The following is an 18,268-nucleotide window of genomic DNA, read 5'->3' on the forward strand; positions in this document are numbered from 1 at the left end:
TATGGAATGGCAGGATCCCAGCTGGCACTGTGCAAGGTAAGTGCCCTACCTGCTGGGCCATCTCTCTGGGACCCCAACCCCATGTTAAGTTTGTAGATAAAACAAAGCGGGACCAGGGACAATGGACTAAGCACACACTTGACCTGCAGGAGGTCCAGGGTCAACACAGCTGGCACCAAATACTGCCCTCAGCAGGACTAGATGCGACCCTGGAGCACAGAGGCAGGAGCAGTACCTGAGAACCACTAGGTGTGCCCTGAAACTGAACAAGAACAAAAGCCAGGACCTAAGGATGCAGCTCAGTGGGAGAGCACTTGCTTTGCGTGTGAGGTCTTGGGTTTGATTCCCAGCATTACCAAATAAAACCAAAACAAGGCAGGGTCAGAGTGACAGTACGGCAGGCACTGTCTTGCACGTGGCCAACCCTGGTTTGAATCCCCACCACCTCATATGGGCCCTGAGCACGGCTCACGAGTGATGCCTGAGCACAGAGCCAGGAATATGGTTGAGCATTGCCAGGCATGGCCCAAAAGCCAAAGAGGGAGGGAGGGAGGAAGGGCGGAAGGGAGGGAGGAGAAAGAATGAAAACACTCAGAGCCAAACAAGACATATTTCAAATAGTTTAATTTTAAAAATATTCTATTCAGTGCTAAAATATGTCTTCACTCACTGTTGCCCATTTCTGTTTTCTTAAACTTCTTTTTGAAACAAAAAATAAAATCACAAAGTTGAATTAAACATGCAGATTTCAAAAGAAAGGGAACTTTCTAGAACAATTGGGCTATGGGGGCAGGTACTGTCCTCAAATTCTTGCTGGGGAAGTTCGTGGCACAACAGGGGTACTAGAATGAAATGCAGGGGTGGAAACAGGGATGCTGGGAAGGGGTGGTTGGGTGGGTGGGGGGGGAGGGGAAGGGAGGACACAAAGGACCCTCAGCAGCTGAAGAGCCCGTGAGAGGCAACAAAGCCTCAGGACTGGGCAGAAGTGCCAAGACAGCAAGAACTCTCTGGACCTTTCCCATCGCTCCCTGCGGGAGTTCCTTCCCTCGCTCCGACGTTCCTTCCCTGCCATTCTCACTAGCAGCCTACAGGGCCCTCATCCGATGGCGCGCAGGCGCATCCACAGGCTCCGTTCAGGTGCCAGGGGCACCCCCTTCTCCAGACCTGCCTTCTGCATCTCCGGCCAGAGCGCCTGGAGCAGAGACCACCACAGATGGCCCTGGGGGGGCTCCAGCCCGTGCGGGGCGCAGAAAGGAGGTGAGAGCGTCTCTTCTCGTGCGCAAGCGGGCCCCGGTGCCAGGGACGGCCGGAGATGCTGCTCCCCCACATCTGGTGCCCGCCCCCCAGCCCGGAAGGTGTCCACGCGCAGGCCCTTCCCCGCAACACAGCACAGCTAGAACCAGAACGCGGTGAAGAGCGGGCCGGAGGCAGCGCGGCGGCAGTGCTAGCTCTCTGACGCCGAGGCCGTCTGGGGCACCGCGGGCTGGTCCACACAGAAGCGTTTCAGGGGAGGGGCCCCCGAGTCCTCCTCTTCCTCAGCAACCTAGGGATGGCCAGCGCAGGGTTTCTGGGTCAGCCCTCCGAGACGGGACCTTCCCTTCCTCCGATCACAGCCCCAAGGCCACGTTCACCCTTCCCAGAAATTCCCCAGCTTCTCCCTCTCCCTCACAACCTGCCGACTCCCCGCCCCCACCCCACCGGACACTAGCACATTTGATTCTGCAGAGTCCCCGACTCTGGGTGCTCCAGGACCCCCTCACCTGGGTCTCTACTGGAACTGGCTCCTCCTTTGTGAGGGTGGGCGGCTCATCAGCCACTTCCGAGGCGGGCAGGGAGGGTTCTGCAAGGCACCGAGGTCAGAAGCAGCACCGGCTTGCCAGGGAGGACCCTGCTCCTGAGCGCTGCCCCGCCCGGAGAGCCCTTCCTAAAAGCCACATGGAGGCGGCCACCCCGAGCAAAGAATCCGCACACACTCAGAGAAGAGAAGAAACCCGTAGGACATGCTGCGAAGAACATGAACTCCGACTGTCCCGGGCCGAGACTGCACATCTCCAGCCAGCTCTCCCAGCAATCACCTGCACAGTCTGGGCCAGCAGTAACGTAACACGGCGTGGGGGGGGGGGGTCGTCCCAGACACTGCTCTAGGGACTAGGGCCACTCCCGGTGACATCTGGCCCAGCTATGTGGGCCAGAAGGGCTAGTGCTCCAGCCACCAACAGGCTAGGCACATGACCCAGCCCTGTACTCAGGGCTGCCTCCCAGCACGATCAGGGGCTCCATTGGGGTGCTGGGGATCAAACCCAGGTCAGTCACCAGCAAGGCAGGCGCCCTGCCTGCTGTGTCACTGCTCTGCTACCCCCAATTTTACAGGGGCCTTACTCGGTCGGGCCCTGGGGGTCACTTGCAGCAAAACTTGGCCTAGAGCTCTCAGGGGGCACAAGGATGTACCCTGGCAGTGCTGGGGTGGGGTGCAGGGAGGAAGAAGTTAGGGTATGTGGTACCGGGCCTCTCACAGGCTAGGTGTGGAGCTGACCACTTGAGTGACCTCCCCTTGCCTGCGCTACGAGCTTCCTGGCTCCCTTCTGAGACGCGGGAGGACGCACCCAAGCGCATCACGGCGGGGCCTGCCGAAGGTGCCTGCTCTGGCCTGAGTCCAGACAGGAAGGGCAGGGGCTGGACAGAGAAAGGCCAGCGGGGAAGGGGAAGGCACCTGCCTTGTATGTGGCCGAGTTCAATCTCTGCCCTGCCAGGGGTGCCCCAAACCCACCCTCCCTCTAGCCCCCCCAAAAAAGAAAGGAGAGAGAAACACCGAGAGCAAAAGATGAGCCTCCCCCCACCCCTCACCCGCCACACACACACGAAACTCCCAAGACTCACCCTCCAGGGTCTCCTGGCCCAGAGTCGGGGGCTGCGAGTCATCGGTGCGGAAGTCCGACGTGTGTGCCGGGCTCAGGGACTCGCTCTGCTGCGGGCTGGGGCTGGAGTTGGTGCTGCTGTCCACCTTGAGCTGGTAGACATCAGACACGGAGCTCTGGTTGCTGTTCTCGTCTGAAAGGCAGATGGACGGGCGCCGGGTGAGGGGGCGGAATGCCGCGCCCGGTAGCCCCCGCCATCACCCGGCACCGGGATCACTGCTCAGCACCCCCTGAGCAAGGACAGAAACCTGGGGGCAGCTACGCGCAGACACAGGGTGCCAGGGTCACCAGACCACACTCACATCAAACTTCCCAGATGGGCGAGTCCCGGAGCCATCCCAATGCCGAGCTCCTGCTTCACACAACGTTTGTGTTTCGAATGAAGCCTTCACTGATCCAGGGGCCCCACCCCCCACCCTCATTCCAGCAGGGACCAAGCACTGCCCACTGGCTAGTGGACAGCAGGACAACGCTGAGCCTTCAGAGCTGGCTCCCGTCCCAATGCCAAGGCAGGCCCGGCGTGCTCGGCCACCTGACAGGGGTCTGCCTGTTCTGGGGTGCACAGGCCTATCTTCTGCCCCAGCACCTGGAGAAGTCTGCACCCCTCAAATGACCACCCGGCTTCAGCAGGCCCAGGGCCCCCGGTGCCGCACCTCCTGCAGCCAGGCCCAACTCAGAGCCTCTCAGATGCCGCCTCTGGGCCTTCCTCTCGGCCAGCCGGCGGGGCTCAGGCCTCTCGCCTCTGGCCTGACCTCCGCTGAGCACCCCCATGACCCCTCCCAAGATCAGACATGCTTCACAGCTCACCCCCACCCCCCACTCCGTCCAAACCGCACCGTGGCAGTTTCTCTCCGTATCCCCTTCCCGCCCCTCCCAGCCAGCAGACAGTGGGGGTCCGAGTGCACTACAGAATCAGGGCTGGGTCCCGCAGGAAGAATGACCAGTGGGAGGCGATGGCCATCCGCACTGACCGGCGTCCTCAGCTGCTCAGCTCGCAGCTCAGGCAGCAGCTCCAGGGCAGAGGCTCAACCGCTGCTTGTCCAACGGTCACGGGATGAGAAGGAGGGGAAGGGACCAGGCTGAGGAACGGGGCCCTGCGGGTGCCCCCAAGCTGAGGAACTCATGGCACCCCTCGCAGCTGAAGAGAACTCGCCCCCCCGTTCTCCTTCCTACGCTCTCCCATCCAAGAGGAAGCCGGGGATCTCTGCTGCTCTTCTCTCCAGTCCCTCAGATGGGGGAAGCACCTCGCTACGGGAAGAATGGAGCCCGGCACGCCTGGTGTGGGCCCGGTTCCTGTTAAGGGGATGACGACACTGCCGGGTCCCCCTCACAGACCACGGGAGGGCCACCGAGCTGAGGGGACGGGCGCTGCGGGTTGAAGCTGAGTGCCACCCTGGGTCAGCCGGCCCTGGGCTAACCGAGGAGCAGATGCCAAGGGTCTGGGGGGCCGCTGAGACCCTCAGACAGGCTGAACCTCATGAAGGAAAGCGCCACAGATCCTGAAAATGGGCCTCGCGGGGTTTCGCTAGGCCCAGCCCGCACCCTGCGGGAAGGGAGGGTGCTGCTCCCTCGCGTGCAGAGAACGGAGAGCTTTCAAGGAACAGACGCCAAGGCGCCGAGCAAGGCGACAGCAAACCCCCTCGGCACGGAGTGACGCGCACAGCTAGCCTCACTGCCAGTGGCGGTGTGTCTAAGTTTCTCCTTTGCTGCAAGGAAGACGTAAGGATGAGACTCACCCTGGGATTCAAGAAGGAGAGAGGGATTGGCTGAGGCATCAGAGGGAAAGCCATTAGGTTCCCGGGCTGCGGAACTGTTCGATTTGGACTTTTCTTTCTAGAAAAGGAAAAACAGAGGAATATGACAGAGCCAAGCAAGAGACTCACAGAGAAGTAGCAGGAGTGGGAGAGGGGTGCTGCTGAGACCCCGCAGAGGCCTGGACCAGGATGGACAGAGGAAGGACAGCGGAAGTCAGAGTCCTGGACACGGACAGCCCCCACCCCCAGCATCTCAGCGACAGGAACATGGGCCCACCTCGGCCTCTGCCAATGGCCTGAGGCAACACTCGGCTAGCCCGTGCCCTAGGGGGACGAGCGGCCCACCGGAGAGAAAGTTCTCTCCCCGCAGCGCCCAGAGACAAAGAAGGAGGAACCTTCGAGGGGACGAAGAGAGGCGTCCCTTCATCTGGAATGCAGGACGAAGGGCCCTACCAGCTCGATTCCTGACCAGCCAACCCCCTGCCAGGTGATCGCCCCATGTCCACCCCATGTCCACCTGTTAAGACTTAAGTTCCGACAAGCAGGAAGAAGGTGAGTCCGATGGCGAGGGGAAGAGCAAGCTGGCGACAGAACAGGCAGTGGTTAGCCCAAGCAGGGGCGAGCAGCGCACCCCGCAGCCACACGGCTGGTCAAGGCAGCTCATCGATCCATCCTACCCGGGGCCTCCTGACGGTCCCAGCAGGGACACCATCTAGTTCCGGCCATTAGCGTCCCAGCCTCTCTCTCCCACAGGCCAACCCATGGCACCCTGCAGGGCTCTATCCCCGTGGGCTGCACGCGAAGACCACGTGCTCGCCGTTCCTCCCTCTCCCTCCGAGTGCTCCACGGTCCTCACTTCCCGGGCACTCACTTCTCACTCAGCAGACACATAGCTCTAACATACTTAGGACTGCGTTTATTTATTACTACTAGGAATAAAGCTACAGCACTCAACTTTTACTATTTTCTGGATTACACTTTATTCTGATAGATTTATTAAAAAATGATTCCTGGGGTGGGAGCGATAGCACAGCGGGTAGGGCATTTGCCTTGCATGCAGCCGACCCGGGTTCGATTCCCAGCATCGTATATGGTCCCCCAAGCACCGCCAGGAGTAATTCCTGAGTGCAGAGCCAGGAGTAACCCCTGTGCATCGCCGGGTGTGACCCAAAAAGCAAAATTAAATAAATAAATAAATAAATAAATAAATAAATAAATAAATAAATAATGATTCCTGGATTAGAGTGATAGTATTATCAGGTAGGGTACTTGCCTTCACACAGTGGACCTGGGTTCTATTCCCAGCACCCCATATAGCCCCCTGGCCCACCAGGCTAAGAGTGCAGAGCCAGGAGTAAGTGCTGAGCACTGCCAGGGGTGGCCCAAAGATAAAAAATCAGAAACACAAAAATGAAAGAAAATATGATTTCCAGAGTTGGACAGATAGTCTGTTGGGTAGGGAGCTTGCCTTGCACTAGGTCGATGCAGGTTTGATCCCTTACCTAATGTACTATGGTTCCAGTGTGCCTAAACAGAAGTTTTTTAAAACTAGGGAGGAATGTTAACACCAAGAAGACGGCTGGAAGGGACAGAGTACTAGCGTCACATGTACAAGTCTGCACACCATGTCCTCCCAAGCATCACTAGGAACCACTTCCACCCAGTACCTCTCAGTAACGCCACGACAAACATAAAAGGCCGAGCAGGAATGAAGTGAGGGTGGTGAAATGTGCTCTGGGGTCACAAGGAGCCCAGGAGGCTGAGAGCACATTTGCACTTGCAGGAGGCCCAGGTCCAACCCATGCCTCCCCGCTAGGCTGGGTGTGCCCTCTCACCCTTACAACAGACACGCAGTGGGTGATTTCAGAGTCAGAGGGCAAACACTGACAGGGAAGAACAGTAAACACAGGTCTTGTTAAGTTAGAGACAGCCTATAGAACAGAAAACCAGAACTTCCAATCAGCAGAAGGGAAGTCATCTAGTCACCATTAAAGATGGGCCACAAGTTACTAAGGATGCACTTATGTTCTGAAACCACATCGAGGAAAATGCCTGGAACCCTATTTGCTCACCCTTCCTCACCTCTTCCTGATGCCCAGAACCTCAGAGTGTTGAGAAACTGTTTAATTAATGGTGGGCGATCAACCTTGAACACACGATCAAAAATGGAGAAGTGGAAAGGGGAGCTGTTTAATGGGCATAAAGTGTGCTACCTGGGCAAGACTCGGGAAGGATGAGAGGTTGGTGGTATAAGAACATAAACGTAGGGCAGAGAGATCATATAGCAGGTAATGCGCTTGCCTTGCACATGCTGACCCAGGCCGATCTCCATTTGTTCCCTGGGGCCTGCCAAGAGCAATCCCTGAATGCAGAGCCAGGACTCAGCCCTGAGCACTGCTAGGTGTGGCCCCCAAACACAAACAATGACAAAGCCAGTACTTGCCTGGTGAGCCTATTTGATTACCCTAAACTCGAAATAACCCAAATGTCCACCTACAGGAGGGTCAGAAAAAGTATTTCTGGCACAAGACCTACCACGGAATTCCGTACAGCAAGGAGAAGGAACACAGAGCTCCGAAGGCAGCTCCGAATTCTACAGGGATGAATACTACAAGCCACGCAGAGCAGCAAGACACACAGGAAACAGTTACGATGACACTGCTTCTAGGTTAAAAACGTGTACAGATGGTCTGAGGGGTGAAAAGCAAGGCAGAGGCAAGAGAGGACTCACCGCAGAGGGGAGGGTAGTGCCGGAAGAGCGCCAGACCCCCTAGGGAAAGAGCAGTGCTCTCCACAGGGGCTTGCCTTACATCCAACAGCCTCACCCAGGAAGGTACTCGCTCCCCCACCAAGCCAGACCCCTGTCCCCAGCAAGGCTCTACTGCCTCGCCTGGGTGGTTTTCCCAAGGATAGGAGCTTCGGGGTTCGTTACCTTGCGCAAGTCCGTGTCACACATTTTTCTGCATGTGGGATTTTGTGTGGGAGCCCTGGGGGCCACACCTGACAGCGCCCAAGATCAAACCCAGAGTCCCCCACACGTCAGGCAGGTGTTACTGCGTGAGGCACACTCCCACCTCTGGATGCATTTTTATTTAAGGTTCTTTTTGTTGGTTTGCTGTTGGGCCACGTGAGGTAAGGAGCCGTACTGGGGATAAAAAGCTGGGGCCCCGCGCGCAGAGCATGCACTCAGTTCATTGAGCAGGATCTCCAGCTCCTACATCTGAAATTCTTTTTTGGAAGTGGGCGTGAGAGGGGAGTTCTGGGTAACACCCGGCTGTGCCCAGGGCTTACTCCTGGCTGTCCACTCAGGAAACACTCTGGTGGGACTCAGGGGACCACAGGGAGTTCTGGGGATCAAGACCAGGTCAAACGCATGCAGAGCAAGTAGTCTACCCACGGAACTATCTCTCCAGTCCATATTTGAAACTTTAAAAAAAAAAAAAATTATGGGGTCGGAGTTATAGTAGAGGGTAGGGTGTTTGCCTTGCATGTAGCCAACCTAGATTTGATCCCTGGTACCCCTTAAGATTCCCTGTGATCCCTGAGCATAGATCCAGGAGTAAGTTCTGAGCACCACTGGGTATGGCCAAACCCCCCCACCAAAAAAAATCCCCACACACACAATTATAAGAGGGCTGGAGAGAGTATACGAAGGGTAAGGTGCTTGCCTTGTTCAATTCCTAGTACCACCTGTAGTTCCCCCAAACACCACCAGGGGTCACCCCTGAGCACAGAGCCAGAAAGACTCCCAGAACACTATTTGGTGTGGCCCAAACTCCCCCACTCCCACCCTCCAAAATAATATCAACACAACTATGAGGGCCAGGGAGACAGTTCAAGAGGCTGGAAAGGGGCTGGAGTGATAGCACAGTGGGTAGGGTGTTTGCCTTGCACACGGCCAACCCGGGTTCGTTTCCCAGTATCCCATATGGTCCCCCAAGCACCACCACGAGCGATTCCTGAGTGCATGAGCCAGGAGTAACCCCTGTGCATCGCCAGGTGTGACTCAAAAAGAAAAAAAAAAAAAAGAGGCTGGAACATGTGCTTTGCACGAAGGACCCCTGGGGTTCAGTCCTGGCCCTAGGTCTCCCAGCACTACTAGAAGTGATCCATAAGCACTGCCGGGTATGTTCAAAAAAAAAGAAATTAAGATTAAAAAATTAGGCCAGAAAGGCAGTACAAAGGAGAGGGAGCTGGCCTTGCATTCACTGACGCAAATTCAATCCCAAGCACTCGATATGGTTGCCCAGCCCTGTTGGGAGCGATCCCTGAGCACAGAACCAGGAGTAAGTCCTGAGCACAGCCAGGAGTGGCCCCCCCAAACAAACAAAACCAAAATAAAAAGTTCAAGGCAGGAGACAGAGATACAGGGGTTAAGGTGCTTCCCTTGCAGGTGGTCAAGCCCAGCTTGATTCCTGGCACCACATGGTCCCCTCAGGATTACTGGGAGCAACTGCCAGCACAGAGCCAGGAGGAGCCTCCAAGCACCGCCCAGTGTGGCCCCAAACCCTGCCCCCTCATCCCCCCACAAAAGCTGGAGACAATTCAGATGCTTCTCTTGTAGAGAAGATGTGGTCACTGCACAGAAAAGAATCTAATGTAGGGGTCCAAAAACAAGAGCAGCCGGGAGGCACGGGCCTTGCACCTTGCAAAGGACCAAGCCAGGTTTGATCTCCGGCATCCCACATAGTCCCCCAAGATCACCAGGAGTAGTTCCTGAGTGCAGAGCCAGGAGTCAGCCCTGATCATCACTGTATGTGGCACACAAAAAAAAGATGATGAAGAAGGAAACGCAGTGGGAGGACAGAGCAATGACCTAACGGCCACAGCACATCAACTGTAAGTGGCCAGACTGGGTCCCTGGCACACATATGGTCCCCCATCATTAGGAATGGACTCTGGGCACCACCCTCTCACTCTCCACCCCCCAATTAAAAAGAGCGAGAGGGGTCAGAGCAATAGCACAGCGGGGAGGGCGTTTGCCTTGCATGCAGCCAACCTGGGTTCGACCCCCGGCATCCCATATGGTCCCCCCAGCACTGCTAGGTGTAATTCCTGAGTGCAGAGCCAGGGGGAGCCCCTGAGCATCGCTGGTGTGATCCAAAGAGCAATAAATAAAAAAATAAAAGAGAGAGAAAATATAATGCAAAAGTGAAAGGTAATAACTAATTTACAATTACAAAACAAGATTTGACAAAAATAAGGTTCATAATAGTAGAGGGTTTGTTTGTAAGAAAATGCTACATTTAGATAATATAGAAAATTTAATAAAGTGTGCCATAACAATGCTGTTTTTAAAAAAACATACATTAGATAAACCCACAGAATTATAAAAGCACATATATATAAAAGAGATGTAACACCCTTAGTGGGCATAATCAGATAGAATAGGCCACATATGGAGGTACTCAGGGTACCCCATGTGGTGCCAGGGCCTGAACCCAGGTTAGCCACATACAAGGTAAGCATTTAACCCATGTATTACCTTTCTGGCCTGATGAACTTTTCCTTGAAAGGACAGATAATAAGTATTTCAGTCTTGCAGATCATTAAGATTGTACAGAAACTATTCAATCTGTCAGTGTAACTCAAGGCACCACAGACATAAGGAAATGAGTGAGTACGACTACTGCTTCCACCAAACTCTGCCCCGGAACAGAGCTGAGAGCAATCTAGCAAGCCCTAGCAGAGGGAGAGAGGTGGAGGGAGGAGAGTGGAGGTAAGAGGATACAATAAACCAGGAGGGGCTTTGCACAGACTAACGGGAGAGGGTGCCTGGGAGCATTTTCAACTTAATCCTGGAGAAATAAATTCCTTTATAATTAGGAGGAAGGGAGAGAGGGCAAAAAGGAAAACAGACTGTACCTTGCGTTGCTTTGATTTTCTTCCACTTACCTCCTTGCTGTCTGTCACAGGAACCCACTTAAATATCCTAAGAGACGTGTCGCCCACAGTCACCCATTTTTTCTCCCTGGAATAAAGACACTTCTTAGCACTGATGAAAAAACAAAAGTTTCTGTTCATAATTTGATTTTCTATTTCAGCACAGATGATTCCTTCCACCTGAACACCTTCCGTACTTCCCTCTCCACCAAATCATACCACTTCTGTCGTGCAAAATCATTCCTTCCAGGAAGATGTGTCTTACCAGACGCCCTTCGCCTCTATCTGCCCCTTTTCCTTACCCACAGAGGGCACAGCCTTTCTCCCCCGAGACCACCCCATTGCCACACTTGGGCATCCAGCAGGCAGAACTGCTTGGTTTGGTTGTTTCTGTTGCCGGAGATTGCAACCAGGCCTCCCACACGCACGGAATGAGCTTTCACACAACGCACATCTTTCCTTCGCAAAACAATCAAATTCTGCTATTTCTAAAGCCCTGCCGGACAGAAAAGATTTGTTTGGGGGCTACACCCAGCTGTGTTCGGGGTTAATCCCTGGGTGCTCAGGGGACCATACGTAGTACTAGGAGTCAAAGCGGCATCTGGGAATCAAACTGGGAGTCAAACAGGGAGGCCCTGAGTTCAGTCCCTGGCAACACGTATAACCTGAGCACCCTACCAAAATCAAAAACTAAAACTAAATTGCCAGGATGATTTTATAGTTGCGCATCTGCCTTGCACATGAGAGCCTCCGGGTTCAATTGCCAGTACCACAAAACTAAATAAACAGTTGCAGTGTAGGAGAGCATGCTTCGGGTCAACAGAACCAACTCTCACCTGGATTAGCTTCGGAGACAAGCTTTTAAAACAGGAACACGCCTCCTTTCCCTCACCGACCCTGCCCCCTGATACCTGGGGAAATGCTAGAACATTCTTCTTTGTTTAAATTTTTATTTCGATGTTAGGGCCACACCCAGCAATGCTCAGAGGTTATTCCTGGCTGTGCACTCAGGAATCATTCCCGGCGGTCACCAGCTCAGGGAACCATATAGGATTCTGGGACTCAAACCCAGGTCAGCCATATGCAAGGCAAACACTACCTGTTGTATTATCTGTCTGGCATAATATCCTTTTACTTTTTTTTATAAAGTTGTTCACAATATTTGATTACATTTAATATTCAAACTCCAATCCCACCACCATTACACCTTCCCACCACCATATTTCCATCCCGAACCCCAAAACCTGCCCCCCAAGCAGAATCAAAATAATTTATTTTGTATTGCTTGTTATGAATAATCCGGTAAAAATTAGACAAAAAAAGGTTTCCTAGAGTAAAGTGTGTGAAGACTCTTTCACCCAGGAGCCACTTAGCCCTTCTGTAAGAGATTAGTAACATGTTGTTAAAGGGTGAGCCTTGTGTGCTTATATCTATATGTATATATTACTCCCTAAGATTGGCTGCCTACCCAACCGAATGTGATGTGCTACTCTTGGTATACTGGTGGTGCAAAGTACAGCGTAACGTTCTTGAAGAACAGGGAAGTCTGAGAAGCAGAGGTGGGGAGTTTGAGGTAGCACTGTAGCACTGTCATCCTGTTGCTCATTGATTTGCTCAAGCAGGGACCAGTAACGTCTCCATTGTAAGACTTGTTGTCATTGTTTTTGGCTTGAAGTAAGTCTTCTAAAACCTTCAAGTTGAGAGCCGACCGGGGCTCAATCCCCGGCATCCCATATGGTTCCTCAAGCACCACCAGGAGTAATTCCTAAGCGCCGAGCCAGGAGTAACCCCTGAGCATTGCCAGATGTGATCCAAAAAGAAGAAAAAAAAAAAGCCTCAAATCTAAATCTGACATTACAAGAAAGCAGAAAATGTAGTTGCTGCTACTGATATTGTTCAAGAAATGAGGAGACTGATAACAGGAAGAAAGAACTAGAGAACAAAAGTGAGGGCTGCAGTGGCAGCGGGTAGGTAAGGCATTTGCCTTACACTCGGGTCAATGCAGGTTCGATTCCCAGCATCCCAGATGATCTCTGAGCACCACCAGGATAATTCCTGAATGAAGAGCCAGGAGTAAGCCCTGAGGACCCCCGGGGATGGTCCAGAAACCAAAAAGGAAGAAAAAAAAATGGAAATTAAGGGCCAGCGGGGCTGGAGTGATAGCACAGTGGTAGGGCATTTGCCATGCACACAGCCGACCCGGGTTCGATTCCTCCGCCCCCTCGGAGAGCCTGGCAAGCCACTGAGAGTATCTCGCCTGCACGGCAGTCTGGCAAGCTACCTGTGGCGTATTCGCTATGCCAACAACAGTAACAACAAGTCTCACGATGGAGACATTACTGGTGCCCGCTCGAGCAAATCGATGAGCAACGGGATGACAGTGACAAGAGCCAGCGACATAGTTCAATAGGCTATACACACCTTGCCCTGTGGATCAAAAAAGCCTGGGTTTGATCCACAGCACAGATGTCATCCCCAAGCACCTCTGGGTATAGCCCCCAAGCCCCCAAAAATAAAGAAAAAGAATGTGAGTTAATTAATTCCTAAACATTCAATAACCATGGGGCTGAGAAGTAGTACAGCGGGCAGGGTGCCTGCCTTAGCACAATCAACCCAGGTTCAATTCCAGGCATCTCATGTTCCCAAATGGTCCCCAAGCCCCACCCGGAGTAAGTCCTAAGCCTTGCTGAATATGGCACCCACACAAACAAACAACCCTACTCAATATCCTCATTTATTCCGCAAACACTGGGCACGTGGGGACTGTACTAGTTCAGCTCACAGAGGCCGATTTCCACTTGGAAATACCTTAGACACCAAACAGTGCAATTCATCATCACTTGACTTTTAACCATGTCGATCTATCATTCATGCCAGCTAAAAGGTTTTTTAAAAATGTTCAAAAAGGGGGTTGGAGTGATAGCACAGGGGGTAGGGCGTTTGCCTTGCACACGGCCGATCTGGGTTCGAATCCCAGCATCCCATATGGTCCCCCAAGCACCGCCAGGAGTAATTCCTGAGTGCAGAGCTAGGAGTAACCCCTGTGCATCGCCGGGTGTGACCCAAAAAGCAAAAAAAAAAAAAGTTCGAAAAGGCCCCCATCACTCCCCAGTGAGCCCGGGACGACTCCAGCTCTGAAACGTGCACCTTCATGATGCGAGGAGAATGGCACTAAGTCAATCCTGGTAGCTCAGTAAGTTCCCACGGACCCAGGCTTGGCTCTGAGTCTGCCGGCTATGGCGGAGCCAGGTGGCTCCTCAAGTGCCAAGGCTCTGGCAAGTCTTCTGCAAATTGAGATTCCCGGCAGACTCAGGGAAACCCAAGATCTCAGCCCTGAGGGAAAGAGCTGACTCTGTGACCCCGGGCAGGTCCTGTGGGCAGACTCAGGATCTCAGCTTCATCTAGGCTGGCACCAAGGTGGGGGGAGAGAAGGGGGAAGCTATGTCTTGGGCCAGGGGAGATGGCTCAGGACTGGAGGTGCCCACGCTTCTCAGATGGAGCCCAGGCACCACCCGCCCGGTGCAGTCCCCCAAACCACAAAAAGCGGCAAATTCTAAGGGAGGCTGATCTACACAGCTGACCACCAGGTAAGACCTGGTTTGAGCTGGGAGAGGAGGGAGGAGGCCGGACAGCAGGAACATTGTGTGGAACTACATCCCAGGAGGAAACGTTTTTGGAATTTACCCTAAGTGCAAGAAATGATGACTGAAAACTATTTATTCTGGGGCCACACCAGCTGGTGTTCAGGGCTTACTTCTGGAGGGGCTGAGTACCCACCATATGCAGTGCCAGGGACGGAACCTGGGTCGGCGTCCCCCCTGCACTGTCTCTGCGGCCCTGACTGAAACATTCTTTTTCACGTGTTTTGCAAGGCATGCTACACTGTGCAGGGGGTGGCTCTCTGGCGGTGAGGGACCAGGGGGGCTGCAAGAAGCATGTAATCGGCCCCCGGAACCATTTTTCCACCTGGAAAGGTAATTTTTCTAGGCTGGAGAGAGTGATGGGGGAAATTCACACTTGAGAGCAATTAAGTCCTGAATGGATGCAATGCGGGGGTGGGGTCACTGAAAATGAGAAGGTGACACAGGGAGACCAGAGGAAGGGCAACGGAGAATTCCCGCTAAGAGGACTGTCCATCTGGCCTAGGCTGCTGGGGGGCGGGGGTGACACGACGACACAGCCAGCTGGAAGAGAAAGGTGTACTCATTCCTAAACTTCACAAAATACCTCCCAGGTTTAGGTTCAGAGGGGGGAGCTCATAAATCACTCGCCTCATATTTAAAACAAGCCCCAGGGACCACCGAGAGAGTACAAGAGGAAAGCAGGTAGGGCGCTTGCTCCGCACACAACTAACCTGGCTATGATCCTGGCATCACACTGTCACCACTACCCACTAGGAGAGATCCCTGAGCACAGAGCCAGGAGGAAGACCTGGGCACTTGCTAGGTGCAGACCCAAACAAACAGAAACAAGTGCCATGAGAGTCAGGGCAGTGGGCTCTTTCCAGGGGGAATCCCTGAGCAGAGCCGGGTGGAAGTGGGAGACTCAACCCCCGCGGCCCCTCCCTGCAACAAAACTCAAACGCAAATGTTCGTGAAACCTTTGCAATTTTTTCTCTTTTTTTTTTTGAGGGGGGGGGTCACACGGGGCAATACCCAGGGGAACTCCTGCTTCTGCATTCGAATTACTCCTGGAGGTGCTCAGGGGACCGACCATATGGGGTGCTGGAACCTGGGTCAGCTGTACAATCGCTCTGCCCTGCTCTCTGCTCCTGGCTCCCACTCTGGAGAAGCCCGTGTTCTCTGCTATACATATTTCCCCTCTTTTCCTCAAGCCCTTTTTATCTGGGGGCCACACCCGGCGGTGCTCAGCGATCATCCTGGTGTGCGCTCCTGGGATCAAACCCGCGTCCTCCGGGGCTGGAGCAATAAATAGCACAGCGGGTAGGGCGTTTGTCTTGCACGCAGCCGACCCGGGTTCGATCCCCAGCATCCCATAGGGTCCCCCGAGCACTGCCAGGAGTAATTCCTGAGTGCAGAGGCAGGGGGAACCCCTGTGCATCACCGGGTGTGACCCAAAAGAAAAAAAAACCCGTGTCCTCCGCGAGCGCGGCCAAGCCCACTCGCCCCTCCCATCTCCCCAGGCGGGTCTCCTTGGGTCAAGATGCCCCAAGGCAGGAGGAAGGGGAGCGGGAACGAGGGGAAGGCGGACAATCGGTCCCACCGCTTCAGAAAGCGAACAAATAAAAACTCAAATTCCAAGCCGGGGCCGGCGCGGCTGGACCCCGCCCGGAGACCCCCGCGCGCCGCCCGCTCAGCAGCGCCGTCACCGAGCCCCGGCTGCGCCGCGACCCCAGCCCCGACGGAGGGGGCACGCGCTCACCCGCATCCCAGACGGTCCCCCAGACAAGAAAGCCGAGAATCGCCCAGAAAAGTTTATTTCTTTACTTTTCCGGGACGGATTTCTGCGCCCAGGAATCACAGGGGGTGCCGGGGCTCGAGCCCGGGTCCGACGCGCGCAGGGCAGGGAAGCGCCCCGCCCGCGCGACCGCCGCTCCGGCCGCCAAAAGTTGCCCCAAGAGTTGAGGACGCCGCGCCCGAGTTGCGAAGCCGGCGCCGTCACCGAGGCCGCCGCGGGCGACGCGCCACCAACCCGGACGTGAACCCGACGCGGCAGCCCCGCAGCCCCCGGCCCCGGGGGCGCCGAGACCCCGCGCGCTCCGACGCCGCGACGCGCGGCCGGCCGGCGGGTGGGCGGGCCCGGCCAGCCGGGCGCCCCGCTGATTGGCCGCGGCGGGCGCGCCCTCTGACCTCACGCCGACGTGAGGGCCGCCGCGCCCGCCTTCCCCGGCGCCCCCTCCCCCAGCGCCGGCCGGGCGCTCCCGCCCCGCCCGTCAGGCGGGCGCTCCGCCGGGCCTGCGCCCGCGAGCCCCGCCGCCCCCACCGGCGGGCCCGGCCCCTCACCATTTCCGCACTTTCTCGATGGCCGCCATCACTTTCTTGATGTCGTCCTTGGCCCGGCTGCGGGTCTCGGCCCGGACCGACCGGCCCGACATGGCGGCGGGGGAGCGGCGGGGGCCGGGGCTCGGCTCCCAGGACACCGGGGATCGCGCGCCTCACGCGCCGCCGCCCGCCGCCGCAGCGTCACCGCGGCCGGCGCCCCCTCCGTGCGCGCGTGCGCGAGGGAGCGCGCGCACCCGCCCGCCCCTTGGGGCCCGCGGCCTCAGCGCGCCTGCGCGACCCGCCCCAGGCGTCCACCCCCTGGGCGCCCCGGGAGTCCCCTAGCCCCGGGCGGGCCGGGGTGCGGGAGGGCGAAGCCGGCGGCACGTGCTGCCTGCCTGGCGAAGCGCGAAGCGCTGCCAAGTGAGCCCCCTGGCTTTCCCAGGGGCCTGGAGGTCGGCCCTCCCGACGCCCGGCCAGCATCACTTACTTGGCTGTCGCAGGGGCCGACCGTCGGGGCACCGAGTTCTGTGGCCTGCGCTGGCCAGTACCCTTGCTCCCCAAAAATGCCGCGGGCTTCCAGCCTGGGAGTTTCACCCCCTTTGTAATGTTTGCCTTTGCTCCTTGCACCCGCCTTAAGTTTTCTCATCCAGTAACCAACCGCTTACTCTTCCAACACTCGTCCAGCTGGAAGCCCTGGGAAAACGCTGCCCAGGATGTTCCTTGCTTCCCCCTTCGTCCAGGTTGAGGAGCACTCCCATGGCTGACCGATGATGAGGCTTAGTACGAAGAACTGAGAACAAAATTCTGGGGTTTTGCACTCAGGGCTGGGTGTAGAAAAATACCCAGATCAGAAGACAGGTATGGAAAAGGGCCAGGAGCTATTTTACAGCGGTTAGGCCATGTGTCTGACCCAGATTCGAGCCCTAGCACCCCTGGGGTGGTTGAGGAATCCCTGGCACTGCAGGGCCCCTGCACTGACCTACAAAGCAACTTGGCTGAGCATACAATGCCAGTGGAGCCCCCAGTACATAAAACGCCCTGTGATCAAGGAAATGCCAAGTGCTTTGGAAATCTGGTGTAGCTGAGGGTCTGCAGAGCCTTAGGAGAATGTTGGCCAGTAACAGTTGCTTCAAGGGCCACAGAGGAAACAAGTGACAGTTGACTCGGTGGAAGTGTCAAGTGGCTGCTTGTCTGGCCTCCAGAGCCACTAACTTCTGTCTGCCCCAGTGAGATGCTGAGCAAACCCAGAACTTGCCAGAGAGCCTGAGTATCCCTCTGGCCCCTGACCACCCAGCAGCATCTCTGCTGCATGAGTGCTAGCCCTACAGCTGGCGAGGGGCCCGGGAGTAGCAAGTAGGGCTGCCTGGCAGAGGAGGGGATGCTGGGAATAAAGCTGTACCTTTTATTGTTGGTTTTGGGACCACATCCAGAAGTGCTCGGCATACTCCTGGAGGGACTCAGAGGGCCATGTGGGGTGCTGGGTATCGAACTCAGATCAGCCATGTGCGAAGCAAGTGCCCTGCTTTTTTTTTTTTTTTTTTTTTTTTTTGGTTTTTGGGTCACACCTGGCGATGCACAGTGGTTACTCCTGGCTCTGCACTCAGGAATTACCCCTGGCCGTGCTCAGGGGACCATCAGGGGACCATATGGGATGCTGGGATTTGAACCCGGGTCGGCCGCGTGCAAGGCAAACGCCCTACCCGCTGTGCTATCTCTCCAGCCCTGCCCTGCTTTTTTTTTTTTTTTTTTTTTTTTTTTTTTGCTTTTTGGGTCA

At 55.6% G+C, this 18,268-nt stretch overlaps 1 protein-coding gene across 1 annotated transcript; it reads right to left on the minus strand.

The window, feature by feature from the left end:
* Nucleotides 1-607: 607 nt before the first annotated feature.
* BCL7B (BAF chromatin remodeling complex subunit BCL7B) lies at nt 608-16,741 on the minus strand. The gene is made up of 6 exons (XM_055135292.1): nt 16,516-16,741; nt 10,565-10,640; nt 4,652-4,748; nt 2,878-3,048; nt 1,761-1,840; nt 608-1,543 (listed from the first exon to the last, which is right to left on the minus strand). The coding sequence occupies exons 1-6, from the start codon at nt 16,605-16,607 to the stop codon at nt 1,445-1,447; spliced, it is 615 nt and encodes a 204-aa protein (XP_054991267.1). The 5' UTR covers nt 16,608-16,741; the 3' UTR covers nt 608-1,444.
* Between the last annotated feature and the right edge of the window lie 1,527 nt (nt 16,742-18,268).

Source organism: Sorex araneus, chromosome 4 (assembly GCF_027595985.1).
Source record: "Sorex araneus isolate mSorAra2 chromosome 4, mSorAra2.pri, whole genome shotgun sequence".
Taxonomy (NCBI): domain Eukaryota; kingdom Metazoa; phylum Chordata; class Mammalia; order Eulipotyphla; family Soricidae; genus Sorex; species Sorex araneus.